The following is a 23967-nucleotide window of genomic DNA, read 5'->3' as shown; positions in this document are numbered from 1 at the left end:
ATTTTGTGCTGTAGATTTTACCAATGCATAACAGGTGAAAAGTGCAGCTTGTTGTTCTGGGTATAGCCAGGATGGAGTTATTTTTTTTCATAGTAGTCCTTACACTGCTATATATTGGATTTGCGCCTTAAACGAACCACTATTTTGGCTGTTGCTAAACAGTGCTCACTCGGTTTCAAGGCTTTCTCTTTTTCCCCCACAGTGAGAAGGTCAAGGGTGTGCTAAAAGTTAGGAGAGGACATAACCACAACTGATTCAAACTGACGAAAGGGATAGTCTGTGCCATATAATGTCATAGTCAACAATAAAAAATGAGGGGAGGGGACTTTCGAGGAAGGTAGACATTGCTCAGGACATTGCTGGACACTGATCTATTTGTGGCAGGTGGTGAGTGACTGTATTTTCATCACTTGTTTTGTTTTTCCCTTTCTTCTTCCTCTTTCATTTGCTAATTAAAATATATTTGTTTCAAACCACGAGCTTTCTTGCTCTTTCTCCTCCCACTTGAGAGCAGAAGGGAAAAGTGAACAATGCATTGGCTGATGCTTAGCTGCTGGTCTGGGGTTAACCCACATTTGTGAGACTTGCGACAGGAACCGAGGGAATGACATAGAGCTGTGGCAGGGGAGGGTCAGGCTGGATGTTAGGGAAAGGTTCTGCACCAAGAGGTGGCTGAGCACTGGAACAGGCTTCCAGGACAGTGGTCACGGCACTGAGCCTGCTGGAATTCAAGGAGTGTTTGGGCAACGCTCTCAGATGTATAGTCTGATTTCTGGGTGGTCCTGTGTGGAGCTAGGGGTTGAACTTGGTAATCCTCATGGGTCCCTTGTAACTCAGGATAATCTATGATACTTCAGACTTGCTGATTAGAATCCCTACCTTTGAAGGCTTTCAGGAAAGGTGCCTGTAAGCTGGCATTTTCTTCTGCAACTATATATTTGGTTGATAAACCCTGACATGAATTTACGTGTTTACTGTTCTGAAGTCAGATTAGACAACAGTAACATCAAGTCCTCCCCCCTGTATTAAGGGGCGGGAGCTGTTGGGTGCTTGTGGAAATCCACCAGTCGTCACATAAAATCCATAAATTAACCCTTCACTTCCCCCAAAAAAAACAAACAAACAACAAAAAAAACATATCTCTCTTAGTATGACCTTTTTAACATCACCAAAACATGACCTGTCTATTTTACCATGTTTTCCTGCATGAATCACTGCTTGTATACACTATTTGCCAAGTGTAAATGCTATCTGAAAAATATGTGTTTTAAGTGTAAATTAAAGTACTTCACAAATATCTCTCTCCTGATGCATCTCTGCTACAAAACATTACGCATGTCAAAGCGATTATGTAGGATAGTGGCCTTTCACTGTTCCTGTGGAACAGTGGAAGGGGAAAATAATGGGCAGGAAAATGGGTGGGAATAAAGGCAAGTGAGGCAAAACATTTAAACAATGTGGATGAAGCAGATTTGAGAAGGAGAAATATAAAATGGGAAATGACTGAGGTAAGAAGGTAAGTTAATAGATTTAATAAGAATGGTCTTAGGGTCTGGGAGGTTGCCAGCCACTAAGTCAGAATTGAGAATAGTAGAGAAAGGGTTGTGGATATGCTCTTCCAAGGCAGAGAATGATTTTTTGCCACGTGAAAGGAATTAGTAGTATCTCAGCAATGGCATGCAGCCACCCCGAAGAAGCTGCTTTCAGATTCTTTCTATGGAAAAGCTTGGGGTTGCATGGAGAAGCCGAGAAAGCTCTCCGAAAGTTCATTTATGTGTACAAAGAGACATGTGGGTAATGTTAAGTGTTATGTTATCATACAACTACATAGGGCTATATCAGCAAGACCAAAGGCTCCTAAAATGAAAAAAAAAAAAAAGTAAATAAAACAAAAAACAACACAAGTATACATGACTAACCTGTTCTACTCTCAACATGTCTATGATCTGATCAAACAACGGGGTTCTCAGCAAGTCTCGATGAATTAAGAGTGTTTCCAGAGCATTACAGGCAGCAGGATATTCACACTTTGAGTCTCTGACTGAGGTTTAAGAGTAAATAATTGGTTACATAACATTTATGACAAAGACTTGAAGAGCATGTGAATTATTATTATGTATGGTTATTATTATAACCATACCACATATTCCAAATGTGAAGTTCAGTTACACTCATGATATCCAAATCACCCTCTCACAGCTTACTTATTCGCGTGACCTTCTCAACGCTGGCATCTGTGTCCACATACACATGACAGATCCCTTCACTGTGTCCCATCACTGGAATTCCCTTAGCAGCTTTCTGGATATTCCTGACTAGCTGGGATGAACCACGTGGAATGATTAGATCTATCAGCTTATCCAAACGGCAGAGATCTTCTACTTCCTCTCTTGTATTCACCTGCGAAAGTTGTGACACAAACAGTCAATGGCCTGAATTCTCAAGCTCTGCCTGTGCTTTTTATACATGCCACAGCAAAAAAGTTGTTGATTTAATTCTAGACACTTACTAGTTGCACTGCATCTTTGACTCCATGAATGGAGAGTGCTTCTTGTGTCAGATGGTGAAGGATTTGATTGCTATATGCAGCCTCTTTCCCTCCTTTTAGTAGCAAGCCATTTCCACTAGCTATGGCCAAAGCAGACACCTGTCAGAATGGAATTAAAAAAAAAAAAAAAAAGAAGAAAAAAATAAGAGAAAAAGTGATCTGACTCTTCTGTGAGAATAACATCTGCAAAACAGAGTAAGAACAGGATTTTGAATTCTGCTGACTTTCTCAATATTAATATATAGCACCAAGAAATTTTTCCAAGTCAGAATATGTAACTCCAGAAATGAAGTATCTTAACATTTCAGGAACAAACTTGAACTTCAGGGTACTACTGGCAAAGGGAGATTGCAGTGACTAAGTCGACAGAAACCCTGAACATAGGCTCTGGCACAAATTCGGTAGCTGTAAAAAACTACTTCAGATGCAAGAACTCTTATCCTCAGTCATTCCAGCCAGAAGTAGCTAATAAGCTCTTCCTATGAAGAACATTTTTGTTGTGCTGTCTAGAACAGTAGCCTTTTATTTTATCGCATCGATTTCACGTTTATAACCAGAAGGTGTCCTTACCCATGGCGGGGGCTAGGTGGGGGGGGGGAGTAGATGACCTTTAAGTTCCCTTCCAGCCCAAACCATTCTATGATTCTGTGACACCTCCCACTAGATCAGATTGCTCAAAGCCCCATCCAGCCTGGCCTTAAACACTTCCAGGGATGGGGCATCCACAACTTCCCCAGGCAGCCTTTTCCAGTGCCTCACCACCTTCATAGTAAAGAATTTCTTCCTTTTATCTAATCTTAATCTATCCTTTTTCAGTTTAAAGCCATTACTCCTTGTCCTGTCACTACACTCCCTGACAAAAGTCCCTCCCCAGCTTTCCTAAAGCCCACTTTAGGTACTAGAGGGCCACTCTGAGGTCTTCTCAGAGCCCTCTCTTCTCTAGGCTAAGCAACCCCAGTTCTCTCAGCCTGTCTTCATAGCAGAGGTGCTCCAGCCCTCATCACCTTAGTGGCCCTCCTCTGGACATGCTCTAACAGATTTATTTCTTATGTTGGAGTCCCCAGAGCTGAATGCAGCACTGCAGGTGGGGCCTCACCAGGAGTGGAGTAGAGAGTGAGAATCACCTCCCTGGACCTTCTGGTCATACTTCTTTTGATGTGATATATCAAAATGGATACAGCTGGCTTTCTGGTCTACAACTGCACATCGCTGGCTCATGGCCATCAATGCTCCCAAGTCCTTCTCTGCAGGGCTGCTCTCAATCCACTCATCAGCCAGCCTGCATTCATTCTTGGGAGTGCTTTGATGAGTGTTGAACCTTGCACTTAGCCTTCTTAAACTTCGTGAGGTTCTCACGGGCCAACCTCTTAAGCATGTCAAGGTCAACTCAGACGAACTCCTTTTCCCTACTAGTGTCCTCTGGGTAAAAACAGTCACCATGTTTGATATTCTACCTCATCCTGCTCTCTGCAATTTGAAAAGAATACTGAAAAAATAAGGAATACATCAGAAAGATGACTAAATGACAATGATCTAGGAACCTTGCCGTACCCAAATACTGTGCGTCTTTAACATATAAAACTAGACATTAAAATGCAATTTGATTGTATCTTGTTAAGAATCTGCCTCTCCAAAGATCAGCATCACAAAGGAAAGCTGCAGACAAGCTTATTTAAATTAAAAAATCCAATCTGTAATGGGTTTTCGAAACAGTTTGTTCCCTTTAAATAATAATAGAGCATGGCTATACTGCAGAACGATCGGATTTCTTGAAATCTATAGGAAGCAGTCTGTGAAATATGATCTCAGAACTTCGTCTTGTAAGTATTAGAGGCAAACATGCTATTTGTATATGCTCATTAGAAGCTAAACTGTTAGTCTGCAGTTGTTTCACCTTTACTGCAACTCAAGACCGAACTCTGAGCACTGACACAATTCTGTGTATGCTATCTCCAGCTGGCTATCAGGCACACACAACTCTGTGGAGAAGTCAAATTTCCTCTGTAATTGCTTACCCAAACCAGTACAAGATGCAATAGTAAACTATGGAGGAAGCAACCTCTCCTCTGTACTCAGAGTCCATCCTACTATCAGCTACAGCATGGGACAGAAACCATATTATTCAGATGCAAAAGTATCAAATATGATCCTCTGAAGTTGCATCGGAGAACTTGAGGAAAAAAAAAAAGATAATGAAAAAGGTCAGGGGGTGGGAAGCCAGTAAGAATCAGCCTGACAAAAGGTTTACAAATGAGATAAAGAAGAAGAGGAGAAGGGGAGAGATTGGCTATGCAAGGCAAGAGACCCAGGAGGCAAAGGCTGGAGTCTAGGAAGGCAGACTAGAATTTGACAAGGAAACATACTGGTTTTCTATGAAGAACAGAGCTAGCAGCAAGGAAGTAATAATGGCAGACAAGGGAGACTAGTGCCTTTTCCTTTCACATGAACTTTACCTACAGCATACTCCCCTTCAGTATGAAACGAGGACCAACACTCACGAATTCATTTATAAAATATGAAGCTGTCCTTTGGCAGTCTCTTTTTAAGTGCCCATACCCATCCCTTGCTCCTCAAACACTTGCTCATATGTTAGAGAAATGCTTAATCAGTCTTGCTAAAAATAGTATCAATAAGAGCCTAGACTCATCTCTCCACAAGTGAATAAAAGCTATCATTCTGCCTCTGTGCAAACATGCAGTATCAGTATGGGACAGACCACTCAAAGCCTAGAACTTCTACTTTCTGTGCTCATTTTTTTAGCATATATTCTTATCAGTTGCAATTTGTTATTAACAATCTTTATTAAACATTTGATGTTTAATCATAGCCTGCAATTCAGTTGTATTCGGCATGGAAAGGAAAGTGCTCATTGGTAGGAACCTCGTAAGCTGCAAGTTAGGAAGGGAACCTATGTTATAAGACACATGCAGAAACCACACCACCTGAATGTAAGCTAACTCCTTCTCTATGTTGGCTATCAAAAACCAACCCTGAATAACTTTCAGCATTGCAGAAGCAAGTCCCAAGAATGTGTCTGTAGAAAAAAAAAATTGGGATGACAACAAAATTCATTTCAGAGGAATACAAGCAAAAGTCTTTTGAGGCAAGACTTCTTGCAGCCTTCCAATAACTCACCAATAGAAATACACTTTTGTTATCAAAGATCTCTCTGCCCTCCTCACATACCTGTGGAAGACAGTCAGGACGGGACTCAAAAATCACGAGAAGGACCCCAATAGGCACTGTCACCTGCTCCAACTCTAGATCCTTTGCTATTCGTGTTCTCCGAATTATGCGGCCGACGCTGTCCTGTGAAGATGCTGCAATCTGACGTAGCCCAATAGCCAAGCTGTTCAGCTTTGATGTAGACAGACTCAGACGTTTCAACAAAGGAAGTGCCAATCTTCCTAGAAGAAAGAAAAAGTTGTGCTCAAGATAGATTTATCTGCCTGGTTTCAAGATAAAAGTGACCTAATGGTCAAACTAGGAAAAAATTCATCTGTTTCCCACACCATAGCAAGAAACCTACCTAAGATGAACAATGTAAAGCATTTAGTTTATTAGCTACAATAAAACTGCTCAAATTTGACAATGATTTCACCTACCATCACATATACACCTAACATGATATGAATGATTTGCATATGAAGTAACATCCGCAAAGACAAAGTCTGTCCTATTTCTAGTACTGTTACACAGCCGTGTACCTGAATTTCTTACAAATTTCTACTCTTACAATATTCCTGGAAGGGAAATAATTGCCTCTTTCTATTTCACAGATAGAAATCCCAAAGAGCAGAGGAACACATAGCATTTCAGATTAGGCAAGAGCTGCCAGAGTTTTCTAGTCTGAACACATTCACGTAGGAAGTTTACTCAGAAATATCCCTCCAGGCAGTCTCATCAGTAGAAAATTGTTGCCATATGTCTTTTACTGAACGTTGCAATTTGTAATGTGCCAGTTCCACACATTTTCTAACCCAAGACCAGCTTCTTGGTGCACCACTCTAACACAAAAGAAAGGATTTATTCTATGCTGCCTGAACTGTACTTTCCTCAGTCAGAAGGTAATATGGTTCTTTCTGGAAAGCATCATTTTTAGGTAACAACCTTCCCCACAGGGGCCAAACATTACGTTAACCAGCCCAGGAGAATATTCATGCTATTTCATGCATGACAATAATAGGGAAGATACTTCCTATATTTAATTTCTAAAGTAAGCCTCCTTTGGCAAAAGGAAACACTATTTTTTTATTATTATTATTTTTATAAACAGTGCTGTGGGTTGCTGTTTTCAAAAGGCCTCTCTATCTTCTCTGATAAAGACATCTCATGTAATTATGGAAGCTGCAGCTGTTTACACTGACAAGCTCTCAAAGTCCTGGGTTCACTTTTCAACTGTGACATATCCATAATATCCAATTGCAGGTGACAGAATATTCTAGTTCTGCTCATTTTCTTTGAGGCCCAGATAAGCTCATGACAACAGGAGTACCATGAAAGGACCCGTAGTATTACCTTTATTTTCAGCTTCTTCTAAGTCCTTTTTGTTTGCCAAGAGAATTTCTTCTCTCTGATCAGTCAATAAGTCAGCAAGACGATAAATAATCTCCGCTCTCTGAAAGATAAAAGTTTCTGAATTGCATTCTTATATGAAGTCCATGGTGTTTGACATCTGGTTCACTTTAGCTCATTTCTGACACATTTTCTCACTGTCTTGACTACCTGAATACTTGGAGCCAGGTGATTTTTTCCAGGACCCATTTGTGTTATGAATCTGTATTTTAAAACTTGCCACATGTTCACAACCTTAAAGAGTGAAGACATACTGTTCTCTCACCTGCTCAGGCTGCAGAGCTGCCAGGGTCCTGCCACCAGCTCGAGACATTTCACCCTGCTGCTCTACTGTAGGGCCTGCCAAAACAAACAAACACACACAACCACAAGACATGCAGACAAAGGTTACAGCCCACGTGGAAGGAAATGAACGCTAACCTTTCGTCTTCCAACCCCTTACTCAAAGCAGGAAAACAGCTATGGTTTTAATAGACATATAAAAGAAATTTACTGTATGCCAGAATAGGAAAATCTGTATCAGATACCAAGATGCTGCCATGGTCCCCGAGCACAGCCCTTTTCGAGGCATCGCAGAGATTCAGTAAGATCATTCATGTGACAGGGGACAAACAAGTATACAGCTTGTATCAAAAAGACTTGACAAAGAGCAAAAGAATACAAGGACGGCTAAATCTTAGGGCGTAGGAGGCTACTGAAAACAGGGAGGCATCTTTTGAAAAAGGGTAATTATATAACTACTGAAAAGAGAAAAGATTGCAAAACAATCTTTTGTACATTGTGTACATTGAAGGGCTCCTACAGAAGAAAGGTTTTTTTCTTGGCATGGATATCAAAGAATCTGTCTCAAACTGAAATGATACAGAACAAGTTTTGAAACAGAAACAGAAGCAACAAGTCAAAAGGCTCACGCAGCATTTCACTAAGGAGTTCTCAAGGAGCTCATGGATAAGCTATGTTTTCATTTTTACACTCTATTGAAATTGTCTGTAGATGACTTGATGATTTGAAATGCGATTAATATGCCTGGACTATTTAAGAAGTGTCCTACAGAAACTGCCAGAGCAGGAATTCCCATGTTAAGGAAAATAACAGGAGGTATAGTGGGAAGTGTAAGAAAAGAACTAGCGGACACTTGATTAATAAGACTTAATTAAGGAGTGTTCAAAGAGCTTTTTAAAGCGAGGCCATATTTTATAGAGTGTATTTTCTTGTTCTTTGAAAGAAAGTGACACGTGTAAGGAGGTAAGAGTTTATTTTACAAAAACTTACCTGAATATTTAAAGTGTGTTTTGGAAGATAGAAGACAAAGAAAGAATGGGAGTAACCACATTCCATGGTAGAGAAAGGGTCACAGTAAAGTTTCACATTTACTTTTGCTGTTCGCCATATTTGTAACTGTCTGACAAATGGGATTACAAGATGAAAAGCTTTATAACTGATGCAAAATTTATTGCAGTAGGACAAAGTGAAAAGCGTTGATATCACCCTTTTTCCTGGAAAGGAACTTTTCAGAAAAGGAGCTAAGTTTCCTGGTGGACACCAACCTGAACACAAAATAGCAGTGTGCCTTTGCTGCAAAAGCAGCAAAGTACCCTAGGTGGCATTCGGCAAAGTATTGCCAGCAGGTCAAGAAATGTGATCCTCCCCCTCTACCCAGGTGTGAGGCCACACCTGGAGTGCCGGGTCTGGGCCTCCCAGTACAAGAGAGACCTGGACACACTGGAAAGAGTCCAATGGAGGGGCATGAGGATGATAAGGAACTGAAGCACCTTTCCTATGAGGACAGGCTAGGAGAGTTGGGACTGTTTGGCCTGGAGAAGAGAAGGCTTGGAGGGGATCTCACTGATGTCTGTAAATACATGAAGGGCAGGTGGAAAGAAGACAAAGCTAGACTTTTCTAACTGGTATCCAAGGAACAAAAAAGAGGCAACAGACACAGACTGAAACATAGGAGGCTCCCCTCCTGTGGTGTCCTGAACATCAGTAAATACCTTTTCATTGTGAGAGTGCCTGAGCGCTAGCATAGGTTGCCCAGGGAGGTCGTGGAGTCACAGTCTTTGTGAGGTTTCAAAAGCTGTGTGGACGTGGTCCTGGAAAACCAGCTCTGGGTGGCTCTGCTTGAGCAGGGCTGTTGGACCAAGTGACCTCTGGAGGTCCTTCCAACCTCAACCAGCCTGTGATTCCTTTGCAGCCACTATGCAACAAAATAGCAAGTACAATTCAAAGCAGATAAACATGAAGCAATGCAGAAGCAAAAGGGGAAACCAGGCCTCAATACTGCACATAATCCTATGAAAACATCAATGCTCATCAGCATCGAACAGCAACTTACCTGTTCAAGCTTTTGGAAAAGGCCTAGGAAAGGTAACAAAAATCATCACCAATCTAATCAAAACTCAAAGTTAGCCTTGCTATCTCATAAACTGAAGGTTCATTTGCCTCTTGGATGCTACACAAAATTTTATTTTTGCCCATCTTAAAAAGGTCACAGTAGAATAAAAACAGTTTCAGCCAAGAGAAACAGAGATCGTGAAACTTTTGGAACAGTTTCTGTAGAAAAGGACTAAGAAAAAAACCTTTTTCATGTGAAAAAGAGATGATGAGGGAAAAGACAGTGTCTCATATCATAGAAGTTGAACAGAGATCGATCACCCATGTTGTCTTTCCATACAGAAGGTGGGGGCATCAAAAGCTAGCAGGAAGCAAATTTCAACACTCCTCCTGCCCACAAACACACACAAAATAAGGGAAGCAGTTCTTCACGTAGTGCTAGCTCCAGAGTTTACACACAATACCTAGTTAAGGCTCGTGACTGCTGTGACCCATGGATGCAAAGTGTTTATATGGGTTCAAAGGATATGGCCAATTTTTACAAGAAATCCATTAAGCATTTTTATACTCCAAGGCATTTGCTTGTCTTAAAGTGCAAGTCACAAGTAGCACTCTATACTCATTCTGTTCTGCTAGGATCACAGATCTTTGGTCTGACTTTCTGCGGCTGTTGTTACATTGTCACAGCAACACAGAGGCAGGAAAACATTCCTACACACAGTAGCAAAAGACTGAGTCATAAAAAGAACTTATGATAAAAAATAAAACTACACAGTATCTTAGTTCAGCGGTACAGTCTATATGCACACTTTCACCCTGAATTCGTCAATAAGAGATGATAACCTCTAAGACTAAAAATAATACAAATTCTACTTAGTACTTTGAATGCAAGTCTGATGCAGCAAGTCATCAGCTGGGAGGAACCCAAGCAGAGGATTCAAGATGTTCTATTCCAACATTAAAAATTAATTTGTCAAGCAGAGCATAGTTTCCCATTTGTTGAATAGGCAGGCCTAGCCAAATTTCAACCCTAGACTCTCAAGAAGTCTCTACAGCTACCAATGTACATGTTACTTCTGTACTCACCTGCAGGTTTTACCTCTGAAAAAAAAGTTCCAACTTTCTTCCCTTCCACAATATCTGTGATGACATGACCCGAGATCTTTGGGTGCGTTCCATTTGCAATCACTACAGAGGTGCCTCCTTGGAGGGCCCACAGAGCTGCTTTCACCTACAATGAAGGACAGAGCTAGCTCCCGAAAATGCACTTGTTATTTGAATCCCATTTTCAACAAGAATTTTTGCTCCACTTTGATCGCTTATGTTGGAAAAGACCCTTAAGTCCAACCATCAACCTAATGCTACCACTAAATCATATCCCTAAGTGCTACGTCCACATGTCTCTTAAATACTTTTAAGGATGGGGACTCTACCACTTTCCTGGGCAGCATGTTCTAATGTCTAACCACCCCTTCCATGAAGAGATGCTTCCTGATATCCAACCTAAACCTCCCCGGCACAACTCGAGGCCATTCCCTCACACCCTATCACTTGTCACTTTAGAAAAGAGACCAACACCTTGCTAAAACCTCCTTTCAGTAGCTGTAGAGGTCAGTGTGGCCTCCCCACTGCCGCCTTCTTTCCAGACTTAAATCCCAGTTCCCTTAGCTGTTCCTCACGTCATTTTCTAGTTCCTTCACCAGCTTTGCTGCTCTTCTCCGAGTGTATTCCCAGAAACTCAGTATCTTTATTCTAGTGAGGTGTACTGGGTCTGGCTGGGATGGAGTTAACTTTCCCTGCAGCAGCCCATACAATGCTGTGCCCTGCACTTGTAGCTAGAACAGCACTGGTATCACACCGGTGTCGTGTCTGCTGCTGAGCAATACTGGCACAGCATCAGGACTCCCTCTAACACCTCCCAGAGCTAGCAAGCTGGGGTGGCCAAAAGACAAGGAACATCACCAGGGCAGCTGACCTAAACCAACCAAAGGGATATTCCATACCATCTGATGTCACACTCAGCAATACAAGGTGGAAAAAAGAAAAAGAGGGGAGGGGAGGGGTGGGCTCTCGTTGTGAAAACATCTGTCCTCCAGAACAACAGCTAAGTGTGTTGAGGCCCTGCTTCAAGGACGTGGTCAAGCATCGCTCATTTGTGGGAAGCAGAGAGTAATTTCTTTCCTCTGCACTTCCACACAGCCTTTGCTTGTTGTTTTTATTTTTTTCCCCTTTTCCCCTTTCTCTTTTTTTTTTCCTTTTAGTCAAACTAATTAATTAATAATATTTTTGCCTTTAATTAAATTATCCTTATCTCGACCCGTGAATTGTTTCTTTCCTTTTCTTCTTCCCCTCCTCTTCTGAGGAGGGGGAGTGAGAGAGTGGTTGTGGTGGAGTTCAGCTGCCTAGCAAGGTAAAACCATCACATGAGGGGGACCAACACCAAGCACAGTACTCAAGGTGTGGTCTCACCGCTGCCAAGTACAGACGGACCATCACTTCCATTGTACTGCTGGCTGTGCTATTTCTGATACAAGCCAGGATGTTATTGGCCATCTTGGCCTCCTGGGCATACTGCTAGCTCCTGTTCAACAAGATGTTGACCAACACAACACCCCCAAGTCCTTTTCTGCCAGGCAACTTTCTGGAACGCTGCTTGTGACCAGCTGCCAACTGGATTGAACTCCAGAGACCTTTTGAGCACAGACATACAACCACCAGTGCTGGTGAATACAGTTGTTCCTCCCTAGGGGTAGGGCTTGGCATTTCCCTCTACTGAACTTCTAAAGGTTCCTGCCTGCCCCTATCTGCAGCCTGTCAAGGTTCCTCTGAATAGCAACACAATTATCTGCTCTATCAGCCACTCCTATCAATCTTGTATTATCAAGTCCCCTTTCCACATCTGCCTTTTCCTCTCAATAAGAAAATAAGTGTTCTAAATTTCTACCTTGGCTTCCATGCCTCCCATTCCCACCCGGGATTTGGTTCCAAATGTCACAGATTGTTGGTCTCCTGGGTAGAATATGTCAATGAGCTTTGCATCATCAGATCCTGGAGGGCTGTCAAAGAGTCCTGAAATGAATAATAAAAAACTGTTAATGTTACATATCTTCTGTTCCAAAGCTCACCAGTGAAAAATAAATAAAGCCTTTGAGGCTAAAAAGCTGTATTCCATTTTACAGGATACAAAACTTCCACTGAACCCTCCTTTTGTGGAACTGAAAGGATGAAACACTACCATGCAGGCTCAAGATGTGTAACTTTGCCAAAATTGTAGCTAGTACGAGGCAACAGAATATCCACATGCCAAATAGTATCACATAAGCTGGGAAGTACTGACATTTCAGTAAGGTTAGAGAGAAAACCAGGAAGAATTTGCAGCTTTTATATGGTTCAGAATCAGGGCTTACACAAAAGAGTGCACAACGGAACAAACGATAGTCCTCTTCACCTAAAATCTCAGATGATACTCCTGAATGCTGTGTTGTACACTGATAAACTGGGCAACCTAGAAATACATATAAAGGCTAACTATTGAGTTCTGCAAAGAAAGGACGCAAGACTATAGACACACACATTAATTTTAAATTAATATAGTAATTTTATTTAACTATGCTCTGAGTTGAGTGACACTTCTGTTTACCTAACATGTAAACCCTAAACTCTACCACCAAACTTCCCAGAAGTTCTATGCGAACAAACATGTCACAGATTAAAGTGCACAAGTGAAGAGTACCTGAGCTCTTCCTTGATAGCTTGAGAAGGAAAGGACACTTCTTTCCATAAACAAGATACCGCATCAAATGAATAAGCTGTGAGGAAATGGGAGTGGTTTTCTGTTTGTTTGTTTTTTTAATAAGTTGTTTGGACTATCGTTTTTGTTATTTTTTTTCTGAGGCAGTCATTTCAACTAGAATCAACCATGAAATCCAACTGAAACAGCTGGAAGAAACTGTGGTTATGAAAAGCCAACCTCCTTACTTCTCAGGGCCTACAATATGGACCAAAGTCCAGAAGCCACTGAAGGAAACATGTCTGGAGATGATAAAAAGACTATACGATTTTGTTGATGTCCTGGTGTGAAACTGTACCTACTACCTTCCTCTTTCTAGAAAAGCACCTTCAACATCAACAGGTTACAGACTTCATGGCAGCACAGCTCACAAGACTAGACCAGTATCAGCCGCATGTCTGGGAGAAAGAAAAGCTAGCAAGCTCCAGGCATCTGGAAAGCAATATCCAGGACATGTAAAGTACCCATAAATCACTGAAAGACAGAATCCACTGCCAGAAGCAGCAAACAATTGTAGAACAGTGTTTGGCTTATATGCAGGGAAAGACTATGTATTTAGAGTCAGGAGTATTACTCATGACCATATACAATTCTGAGAAGCTAGCAGAAGTACCATAGCACCCACACAGGGCATGCCTTCCAATCCTTTTACCGGCTTTGTTGCCCTCCTCTGTACACTTCCAGGGATCTTAACATTCTTTTTATATTGTAGAGCCCAGAATCACACACAATATTGAAGGAGAGGCTTCGCCAAATACAGTGGGAGAATCACCTCTTTTGACCAGCTGGCTATGCTGTGTTTAATATATCCCAAAATGCTAGACAGTATCTGTGATTCTGAATCTTTTAGCTATCTTCCCAGGGCCCTGAAATTTATTTTGATTGAACACAGACTTCTTGCTGCAACTTTGTTGGTACCCACATGAAAGAGCAGGAGTAGGTAATAATCTGAAGTTTGAACTAAGCTCGTAAGCTCATTAGCAATGCCCCTGATCCAAGCCCCAGGGAGGTAGAAAAGTTCTCTAAAAAGATGGTCTGGTCTGCAGATGGGAGCCTCTGTTCCCTTCAGAAGGCAGTCAACTATGACTATAACTTGGCACTATTTCTTCACAACACTGGCCTTGATCCTGCACTTGCTACAAGGAGCTGGTTGATCTGACCTTGGTGGAACTTGCACAGAAACCCCTTCTTCCATCTTTTCACATCCATTGTCTAACAATACTCAGAGCCTCATACTTGTTTTGTAATGGAAGCTGATTGTGCAAGCAGTGGCTCCTCTTATAGCTCCATGGAGTAACTTGCTTCGACTCCTTGGTGTCCCCCTCTAGCTGCTGCCTTTATCCCAATGTGGATCAGATACTGGACCCACATCAGCAGTGGTTTTTCTAAATTGGTATGTGTGTTCCAGAGAGGGAGAGCATAGATCCATTGATCTATGACCTTCTTTGGCTCCCATTTGCTTCTCAGTCTCCCTAGCTCCTCCTGAAGCTTGGCCACCAGGCAGAGCAGTTCATGGGGCACACCTCCCTCAGGCATGCTGGCTATTACCCGTCATTTCAGAGAGTAGTCCCAGGCACACCCTACAGTCTAAAAGCTGGGTGGTTGAATGAACTAACTGAAGCTCTGAGTAGTTGCATTAGTCCTAGCGAGTGCCAGAGGAACAAAAGCAGAGGACATGTTTTTCTGCTGGGTGATAAAGAAATGTCTCACAAACCTTCTACATCTGAGAGAACAATCAGGAGATCAGTCTTCATTTCAACAGCCAGTCGTGCTGCCAGACTGTCATTATCCTTCACACTAATCACCTGCAATGAATACACACAGGTCAAGAATACTGAATAGTGGGAAGAACTGGGAAATCTGGCTACAACATACAAAAGCAAGCTACCTCAGCACTACCAAATCCTTATGAACTGCTTTGGTTCTACTCACTAAAAACTCTTAGAAGATGATTTTTTCATGAAAGTAAGTAGTCTTTTGGAAAACAGTCAAACGGTATCAAAACAACAGGCAGTCAGAGCAGTACCCACATTCTCCACCTTGGGTGCCCAATTAAAGAACAAGAGGTACTAACTGACCATGCTATAAGCACAGGTGTTCACAGAATCACAGAACTGTAAGGGTTGGAAGGGACCTCAGGAGATCATTGGGTACAATCCCCCTGCCAAAGAAGGTTCCCTAGAGCAGGTTGCCCAGAGAGGCGTCCAGACGGGCCTTGAATATCTCCAGAGAAGGAGATTCTGCAACCACCCTGGCCAGCCTGTTCCAGTGCTCTGAAATATGATGATCTGCAGAAGTTCCTTTCAACCTCAAATATTCTGTGAAAACCAAACCAGGCATACTTGCTTTTGGCAGAACAGGTAATATCTGGCCTTCTTCTAACCCACAACAATGTATCATGCTAGAAGCAGACAGACAGGTCAGCAGAGTTTTCTGGTCCCTCTGTCCACATTACTAATTGCGTGTGTTTGTTTCCCTGCTGCAGGCTCCAGAGGTCCCCAATTACAGTGTTAGTAAACTACAAATTAGTGCCGTACAATCTACAAGCAGAATCCACCCCCTTGCAATACTTTACCCACATTTACCCCCTGCAGATCACTGTTCGGCTCTGGAGGTGGAACAACAGCATCATTAGTATTAATTATAGGGACAATATTCATTCTTAAAAGTTCATGTAATGTTCCATTTAAGTTCCGACGCTTCTGTTCGTCATGGAAATCCAGGTTGGTGACTAAAATCTAAAAGGAGGAGAAAGACTTAATATATACTTAGCCTATCACTTATCCTGAGAAAAATATAAACATACATAGTAATGTAATGGACCATTCAAGCCCTTTGGGTCACCAAGAAACTATAAGCCAATTTTAAAAGATTGAGAATGCAAATGAGAAATATTCTTTCCACAACATTTTCAGATTTGCATGACAACTTCTACTGGAGCCTATAATGGCCTTTTTCAAGCAAACAGATCAGAGGCTTCAGGAATCAGCTTGGAAAAAAATAAAAAATAAAATTAAAACATAGGCAGAACACAGATGTCGATGATAATCATTAAAAGCCATTTTTTTTTTTACTTTGCCACTGGACGTTTGAGAACTAGGTAAATAATTCCATTATGCAGATGTTACAACATTTGGAATCAATGTGTGCACTGACTTTTTGGTAGAAATGAAATTATCTCTTAAATCAAAGGAATGATAGCTGTCTATAGACTTGACCAAGATTATAATCCAGTGCAGTCTATGGTAATTTTAGCTATACTGTAAACATTTTAGTGGTATCAGTTACACTGTATTATGGGGAGGAATTCCTGCAAGTGAGACTTTATACTAGGCTCTTAAATTCATTAAGTATCTAAACAAATAGGGCCTTACAGTTGATGTGATGCTGTGTTCTCAGTGTATTTAAGGTAAGTAAAGACTACTGAGAAAGAACAGAATAATTCAGTTTGAAGGGACCTTCAAAGATCATCGAGTCCAACTGATCATCAAGTTCACCAGTACTCACCATTTCAGGGCTACACAAAAGCTAAAGCTTCTTATTAAGGGCATTGACAGGCATGGGACATCAACCACTTTGCCAGGCACCCTGTTTCAGTGATTGACCACCCTCATGGTAAAGACATTTTTCCAGTTTGAACCTCCCCATCACAGCTTTCTGCCATTCCAGAACTATGGAGTGCTTCCCGACTTCCTGTATCATCCCAGTAAAGACTGTAGCATTTAAACACGGAGAAAAAAGCAAACCACAGAATATCCTGAGCTGGAAGGGACCCACGAGTATCATTGAATCCAACTCCTACGACAATCCAACGACAGCTCCTCCCAACTTAATGCCATTTGCAAACTTACTAAATATGCATTTGAGTCCTGCATCCAGATAATTAAAAAAAAAAAAAAAAGGGAGAACTGGCCCTGAAATGGAGCTCTGTGGAACCCCACTACTGACTGGTCATCAGCCTGATGTAGCCCAATTTACTGTAATCCTTTGAGCCCAAACTGTCAGCCAATTGCTCACCCACTGTATTTATCTAGCTGTATGCTGGACATTTTGTCCAGAAGGATACTATAAGAAACAGTATCATAAGCTCTGCTGAAATCCAGAACTGGCCCTTGGTCAGCTAGGCGAGTAACCTTGTCATAAAAGAAAATTATTGTCTGACACATCTGGTGGCCTTCTTTGATGTGGTTACAGCGTTGTTGGATAGGGGAAGAGCAAATGATATCCTTTACTTGGACTTGTGCAAAGCGTTTGGCATTTGACACTGTTCTCCATGACATCCGTGACTCTGAATTGGAAAACACGTTTATTTGACGGATGGACCACTTGGTGGGTAAGGAATTGGCCGGATGGTCACACTCAAAGAGTTGCGGTCAACGGCCCAATGTCCAGGTGGAAATCGGTAATGCCTGGTGTTCCTCAGGGTCAGTACTGGGACTGGCACCGTTTAATGTCTTTGTGACACAGACAGTGGGATTGAGTGCACCCTCAGCAAATTTGCTGATGACACCAAGCTGTGTGGTACAGTTGACACACTGGAGGGAAAGGATGCCATCCAGAGGGACCTTGACAGGCTTGAGAGGTGGGCCTGTGCAAACCTCATGAGGTTCAACATGGCCAAGTGCAAGGTTTTGCATCTGGACTGGGGCAATCCCAAGCACAAATACAGGCCGGGCAGAGAATGGAATGAAAACAGCCCTGAGGAGAAGTGCTTTGGGGTGATTGTTGACAAGAAGCTCAACATGAGCCAGCAATGTGCACTTACAGCCCAGAAAGCCAGGCATATCCTGGGCTGCATCAAAAGAAGTGTGGCCAGCAGGTGAAAGCAGGTGATTCTTCCCCTCTGCTCTGCTCTTGTGAGACCTCACCTAGAGTATTGTGTTGAGCTCTGGTGACCCCAGCACAAGAAGGACATGGACCTATCAGGGCAAGTCCAGAGGAGAGCCACAAGGTTGATCAAGAAGGAGCTGGAGCACCTCTCCTATGAAGGCTGGCTGAAGGAGTTAGGGTTGTTCAGCCAGGAGAAGAGAAGACTCCAGGAAGACTTTACAGACTGTTACTTAAAGGGTGCTACAGGAAAGCTGGGAAGGGACTCTTGTCAGGGAGTGTAGTGATAGCACAAGCGGTACAGCTTTAAACTAAAAGAGTGTAGATTTAGATAAAAGGAAGAAGTTCTTTATTATGAGGGTGTTGAGGCACCAGCATAGGCTGCCAAGAGAGGCTGTGGACGCCCCATCCCTGGAAGTGTTTAAGGCCAGGTTAGATGGGGCTTTGGGCAACCTGACCTAGTGGAGGGTGGCCCTGCCCATGGCAGAGGATTGGAATTAGTTGATCTTTAAGGTCCCTTCCAAACCAAACCATTCTATGATTATGTTAGATGAACAGGACTTTCCTCTCACGAACCCATGCCGGCTAACAACGCTATCACTAAGTGAAGTAGCAAGTCAGCCTAGGAAAGAAGGAATCCCTTACTTGAGCTGCACAGATGCTGTACTGCGTAAACATGGCTTCATACAGAGCCATTAGTCCACTCTGGCCAGCTGCTGCACAGGCTCGGGCCTCTAAGACTGGAATAGCCTACAAAGATAAAGAATATCTGTTAGACAGTGACTTGAATATGTTCTACCCAACACTCAAGGAAAAGTGGGACTGCCACCAACCACTCACCATATCTTTTAGCTGACTCTGGCCTGAATGAAGTGCTTGCCTCACACTCTGAGAAAGCAAAATCTCATGACGCAACCGCTGCTTTCCAAAAGCTACAGCACCACTGGTAACAATCATCATCTCTCGGCCCTGATTCTGCAGCATTGACACCTGTAAGTACATAGAACAAAATTATGATGTAGAGTAAGACCATTGCTAGCCTGACAGTTCTGGGTACTACAGCTATTACGTGCTCACCAATTCCTGCTGACAAAAATATTCTGCTTATTCATGGATGCACAAAGCAAGACAACCACCCTCCTGTACACCTTCCTAACTGCTTAGGAACTATGTAGAAGACTGCATGCAATCCATAGCTTCTGCTAAACTTTCTTTTCACACTACCAGTTTTTATGACAATCATGCTTGAACCTTCAGAATACATGTTACATAGCAACATTTCGATAACTCTTGGCCCTCTACCTCCATTGCCATAGATAATGAAAGATAAAGTACAGAAAAGCCATATCCCCAACTTTCTTATCTACCATCCATTCCAAGAGCTTTTATTTTACTGTAGAGCTAACTCTGACAGTACAGCTTTTTACTGCTTCATCCAGACACGTATCTGGCCAAGTTACTTTCATAGTCCTAAAGCTAAATGTCTTACAAGAATATAATGTGTTATGCGAACCTCACTTCCCATAGAAGACATATCCAATCCCCCCAAAATCTTCATTTCATTTTGCAGGACCAATCTGTTTGTTGATCCCATCAGCTTTTCCTACAAGTAATGAAGTTTCAAGATTTTTACTGGAAGAAGTCTGCAAATGCTCAAGTAATCAAGAAGTTTTTATTCTTTCTACAGAATTCATATACTTCAGTGCCATATTCCCACAAGATTCAACCAGTGCCTGAGTCATGTCTTATCTGTTGCATTAAAAAAAAAAAAAAACAGCTCACTGTCAGAGTATCTCCTTCTGTGCTGAGTCTGGCTGAGACAGAGTTAACTTCCTTCACAGAAGCCCACATGAAACTGTTTTGGATTTGGGGACTAAAACAGTGTTGATAACACACCGATGTTTTGGCTATTGCTGAATAGTGCTTCCAGAGCATCAAAGCTTTCTTTTTCCCTACTCTGCCTCATGCCAGCAAATAGGCTAGGGTGGGCAAGAAATTCAGATGAGACACAGCTGGCACATTGACGTGAACCTGCCAAAGGGATATTCCATACAATATAACATCATCCTCATAAATAAAAGTAGGGTAACAAAAGATGAAAGAGCAGACGGTGAGGGAGGTAAGAAGATGACTTTCCAAGCAGCCATTGTGCCAGGACTACCTGGATGTCAGTCAGCTTGCGGGAGTCAACCCACCATACTTGTTTATTTACTGAGTTACAAGGTGTACACTACCACAGCACAAGGGGATGAAAAAGAGAAAGGCCAATGCGTTTCTTTAAAAAGTTGTAACCGTTTTATGATTATTTTTTTCCTACAATCTTCTCTGCCATTCAACAGTCTCCAGGTGTCTGAAGTTAAAACCATTCCATTTCAGTTACAAAATTACCTGCTCCACTATAGATGCCAGCCTCCCAAGGGCCAAGCCACACTCATCTCCTCGAGTCACAACAGCACTACCCAGCTTCACTACAATCCGCTTTGCATGCTTCAGCTCACTGCGGTGTGCAAATGATTTGCCATGTGCACGGCTGAGTGGCATGGTGATAAATGGGATATTGCTCCAATAACGGATGGATTCATTCCTTAATCTTTGATTATGGCGAAGGATATCTGCAGTTAAAGAAAGAAGAAGAAAAAAAACAGTTTTTAAGCGTTTCATTCAGACTTCCGAGTCCCTTAAGTCATGTAACACTTCCTCTTTTTCCAAGGCTATAGCCCACAATACACACTTCTCAGTGACTGGGAATGAGAAGCCAGCTTTGAGGTCACTGAAATAAAGTGAGAATGAATAATTTCTGAGCAGCACTAACTTTTGCTAAGGTATATAAAGCAATATCCCATACATTAGAGCTTTGACTCTGGGCATCTAGAAAAGCAAACTGAAGGACACTGTAAAAGAGCCCATACAGCTCACAACAAAACAATAAATGTGGTAGCTTTAAAAACACTCTCCTTTGCCATGCCTCATTAGATTCAACTAGAGAGTTTTCATCCACTGCAGAAAGCTAGGAAAGAAAAGAAATACATCTCACAGTCTGTAAGCCAGACCCTTTCTCACATTGCTCAGCTGGGGGCAGCGGAAGGGGGATGATGGACGTAAGAAGTCACCTTTCCACAGGATAAACAGGCATTGGAGGGAGCAGAACCAGTCATAGCACTACTGGGGTAAGATACAACAAGTGTAAGACTTGCACCTCATTTAAAACAACGTGCAAGGGAGTATTTCTCAGCAAAATCTGTGTTTTCAAAAAGCTGTCCAAGGACTGTAAGACAAACCAGTCTACTATCATCAGCACAGCACATTAGGCAGAATAGTGACTGTTAAGGTACAAATCACAAGCAACAGTCTGGATAATTTCTAATTGACAAAGGTGTTGACCCAAACACACAAAATACCAAGGTAAGCTGAAGGCATGAAAGCAGAATGGAAGCACTTCAATATACTTTGTAAAAAGTTTTGCAGAGCCAGTGAACTGTCTCTGAAGAGGGAGTGGTACAGATAAGATTATCTGCAAAGTGTGTGTAAAGGCATAAGGAGGAGTATGATAAGCAACATTACTTTAAAAATATTTTTTATGACATTGCCTTATTCTCCACCTATTTTTTGCACATTATTATTCAGAAATTACATTAAACCAGTTCAACTGTTAGGCAGTCTCAAATATTGCTACAGTAAAAGAAAAAAAAAAAATCTGACATTGTTACAAAAAAAAAAAAAAAAAAAAAAAACGTGGACCCAGAGTATAGCATAAATAGCCAAAAGTGCATCATAGTCAAAAGATGGCACACATTCAGTCCTAAGCAATATAAATTTTTTTATATTGTTACTTCTGCTGGAGTTAAGACAGATATAACACAGTGCTACAGAAAAGAGAAGCCTGGCATTTAACAATGTTTTACATAATAAACCTATTTTGTTCATTATACACAAGAAAGAAGCTTAAATAATCCTAACTGAGGGCTATGCCAACATGCCACATTTTTATAGGAAGCAGAAAACAGAATTTGGAGATTAATTTCATTTGCCACTCATTTTCACGAAGGAATAGTTGTGAATGTGAATAAAGACTGTAATATACGTATATGGAAGAATAGGTAAAAGAGTTCAATTTAACTATTCTTTCAGTATTATACATTACTATGTAGTATTTGTCTATCCTACATGGTATGACCAGAAAGTAAGAACAATTTTAGTGTTTTCAGTTTTCTCAGCAAGAGCTCCAAGGTTTAGAAGCTTAAAAGAAGGCAGCTGTTGGGAGATAACCAGTATTTGAAGATAAATCACGTTTTTCAGAGACAAGGAGAAAGGCAGTAGTTCTGGAATGAGCAGATTTCATTCATCTTTCATTAAGTCCTAATTGCTAACCTGGCTCTATCACTGTGCAAACACGCTTTTAAAATTTATTTTGCACTACAGTGAGAAGTGAAATCAGCTCTAATGTTATACATGTATATGCAAAACATTTCTGATGATGTAAATCCACTGATTTGTTTCATATTCAATTAGGGCGAAGTTGATATAGCCATCCTGACAACATTTTGGACTAAACAGTTCCTAAGCATTCATTTTTTTCACATCCAGTACCTTATCAACCATTTCAATTCCTTAAAAAAGGGAAAACAAGCAAGACTTAAGTATGTGGCACTGCAGATCCTTTTTTGTGACCTGCATGAGGCTTGTTTCCCAGGAGTAAAGATGCAGAATTTCAAAATACACACAAGCTGAACAGGATCACAACAGAAATATTGGAGAACAAGGGAAACCTGTAATAAATTCTCACTTCAGCCTTGGAATGCAACTGATGAAGTAACTAGAGTTGCTCCAATACTGAATACTGACTATTGTCAATGCTAAGGAATAGTTTTCACAACATTAACTATGACTAGTTTACTGATTTTGGAAAATGTGTTATATTTAGAGATGCTACAAATGCGGAATTCAACAGAGCTATATCTCGAAGAAAGAAAAAAAAAAGATTTTTAATGATTTAATAATCCATATGAATATGCACAAAAGAGAACTGTTAACCTAACGAGAAATGAAAATCTTGCATGCATTGGTAACAAACAGTTAACATTTTTATTCCATAATTTTCCAGATACTGTCTTGATCCAGTAGAGTCAGTCTATCCCTGCCTTCACTCTAGTTGATTAGGGGTCTGAAATAGAGAATGGCCCTCTCAAGTCAGATTTTCATAACAGAACAGGGAACAACAATAAACATGTCGTATTCTTAACCACTATCTACAGGGCACCTATGTATTTATACTCAGGCTTCCTGCAAGTTTCCTTGCATGTTTCTACTTTTACCTAATCCAAAGAAATTTTAGCTTTACACCTTGCAATACTTGCCTTATTCAAGACATCTGCGGACTGAAAATGTGGATAGGGAGCAGGTATCATCAGACCATGTTTTCTATGAACAGATCAGGTTATTTTAAAATATCCTTATATTTTAAAATAAAAGAAATGCTTTTACAATGGGATTATTTACTTGAAATATGTCGGAATGAGAAATACAACCTCTGAAGACACCCAGCTCCATAATACTCAGTTAAGGAAGAAAGTAACAGTAAGAGAGTACAGCTTCAATTGCAGCTCACTCCAGAGGTTGTAAGTTTTGAATTATGTTAATGAGGTGATTTAACTTCCAACACAGAAAAAGCATAGACACGCCCAGACACATACTGACTAACATTATTAGAAACGTGTGCTTTCTCTCATACATACAGAAACGGGAAATGGCTGCGATGGCATGCGGCGGCAACACAAAGCACCATCCAGGGGAACGGACAAGAGGGCTCAGAGCAGCTCGACACAACATTTTGAGATGCCTTCTGCAAATCAAGGATATCTGCAAGTTAAAAGGAAGGGTGGGGGGGAAGGAAACT

General features: G+C 41.4%; 1 protein-coding gene across 5 annotated transcripts in view; it reads right to left on the bottom strand.

Annotated features, from left to right (window-relative positions):
• The window catches only part of ALDH18A1 (aldehyde dehydrogenase 18 family member A1), a 36333-nt gene that overhangs the window by 3132 nt on the left and 9234 nt on the right, over positions 1-23967 (bottom strand). For 2 of the 5 annotated variants that reach the window (XM_084526553.1, XM_084526554.1), the window contains exons 2-15: positions 23807-23930; positions 20463-20686; positions 18915-19064; positions 18720-18824; positions 15827-15985; positions 14962-15052; positions 12402-12526; positions 10544-10688; positions 7389-7462; positions 7067-7166; positions 5735-5955; positions 2510-2647; positions 2205-2400; positions 1920-2041 (exon numbers count right to left, since the gene is read on the bottom strand). In XM_084526553.1, coding sequence (XP_084382679.1) covers positions 1920-2041; positions 2205-2400; positions 2510-2647; positions 5735-5955; positions 7067-7166; positions 7389-7462; positions 10544-10688; positions 12402-12526; positions 14962-15052; positions 15827-15985; positions 18720-18824; positions 18915-19064; positions 20463-20686; positions 23807-23900 — 1944 coding nt within the window. In that variant the 5' untranslated portion in view covers positions 23901-23930. The remainder of the gene's footprint in view (positions 1-1919; positions 2042-2204; positions 2401-2509; positions 2648-5734; positions 5956-7066; positions 7167-7388; positions 7463-10543; positions 10689-12401; positions 12527-14961; positions 15053-15826; positions 15986-18719; positions 18825-18914; positions 19065-20462; positions 20687-23806; positions 23931-23967) is intronic. The other 3 variants (XM_084526552.1, XM_084526551.1, XM_084526555.1) reach the window with 3 other exon arrangements.

This window comes from Aythya ferina (assembly GCF_964211825.1).
Source record: "Aythya ferina genome assembly, chromosome: 7".
NCBI lineage: Eukaryota > Metazoa > Chordata > Aves > Anseriformes > Anatidae > Aythya > Aythya ferina.
Note: the sequence above shows the minus strand (reverse complement) of the source record. Positions and strands in the feature narration are given on the sequence as shown.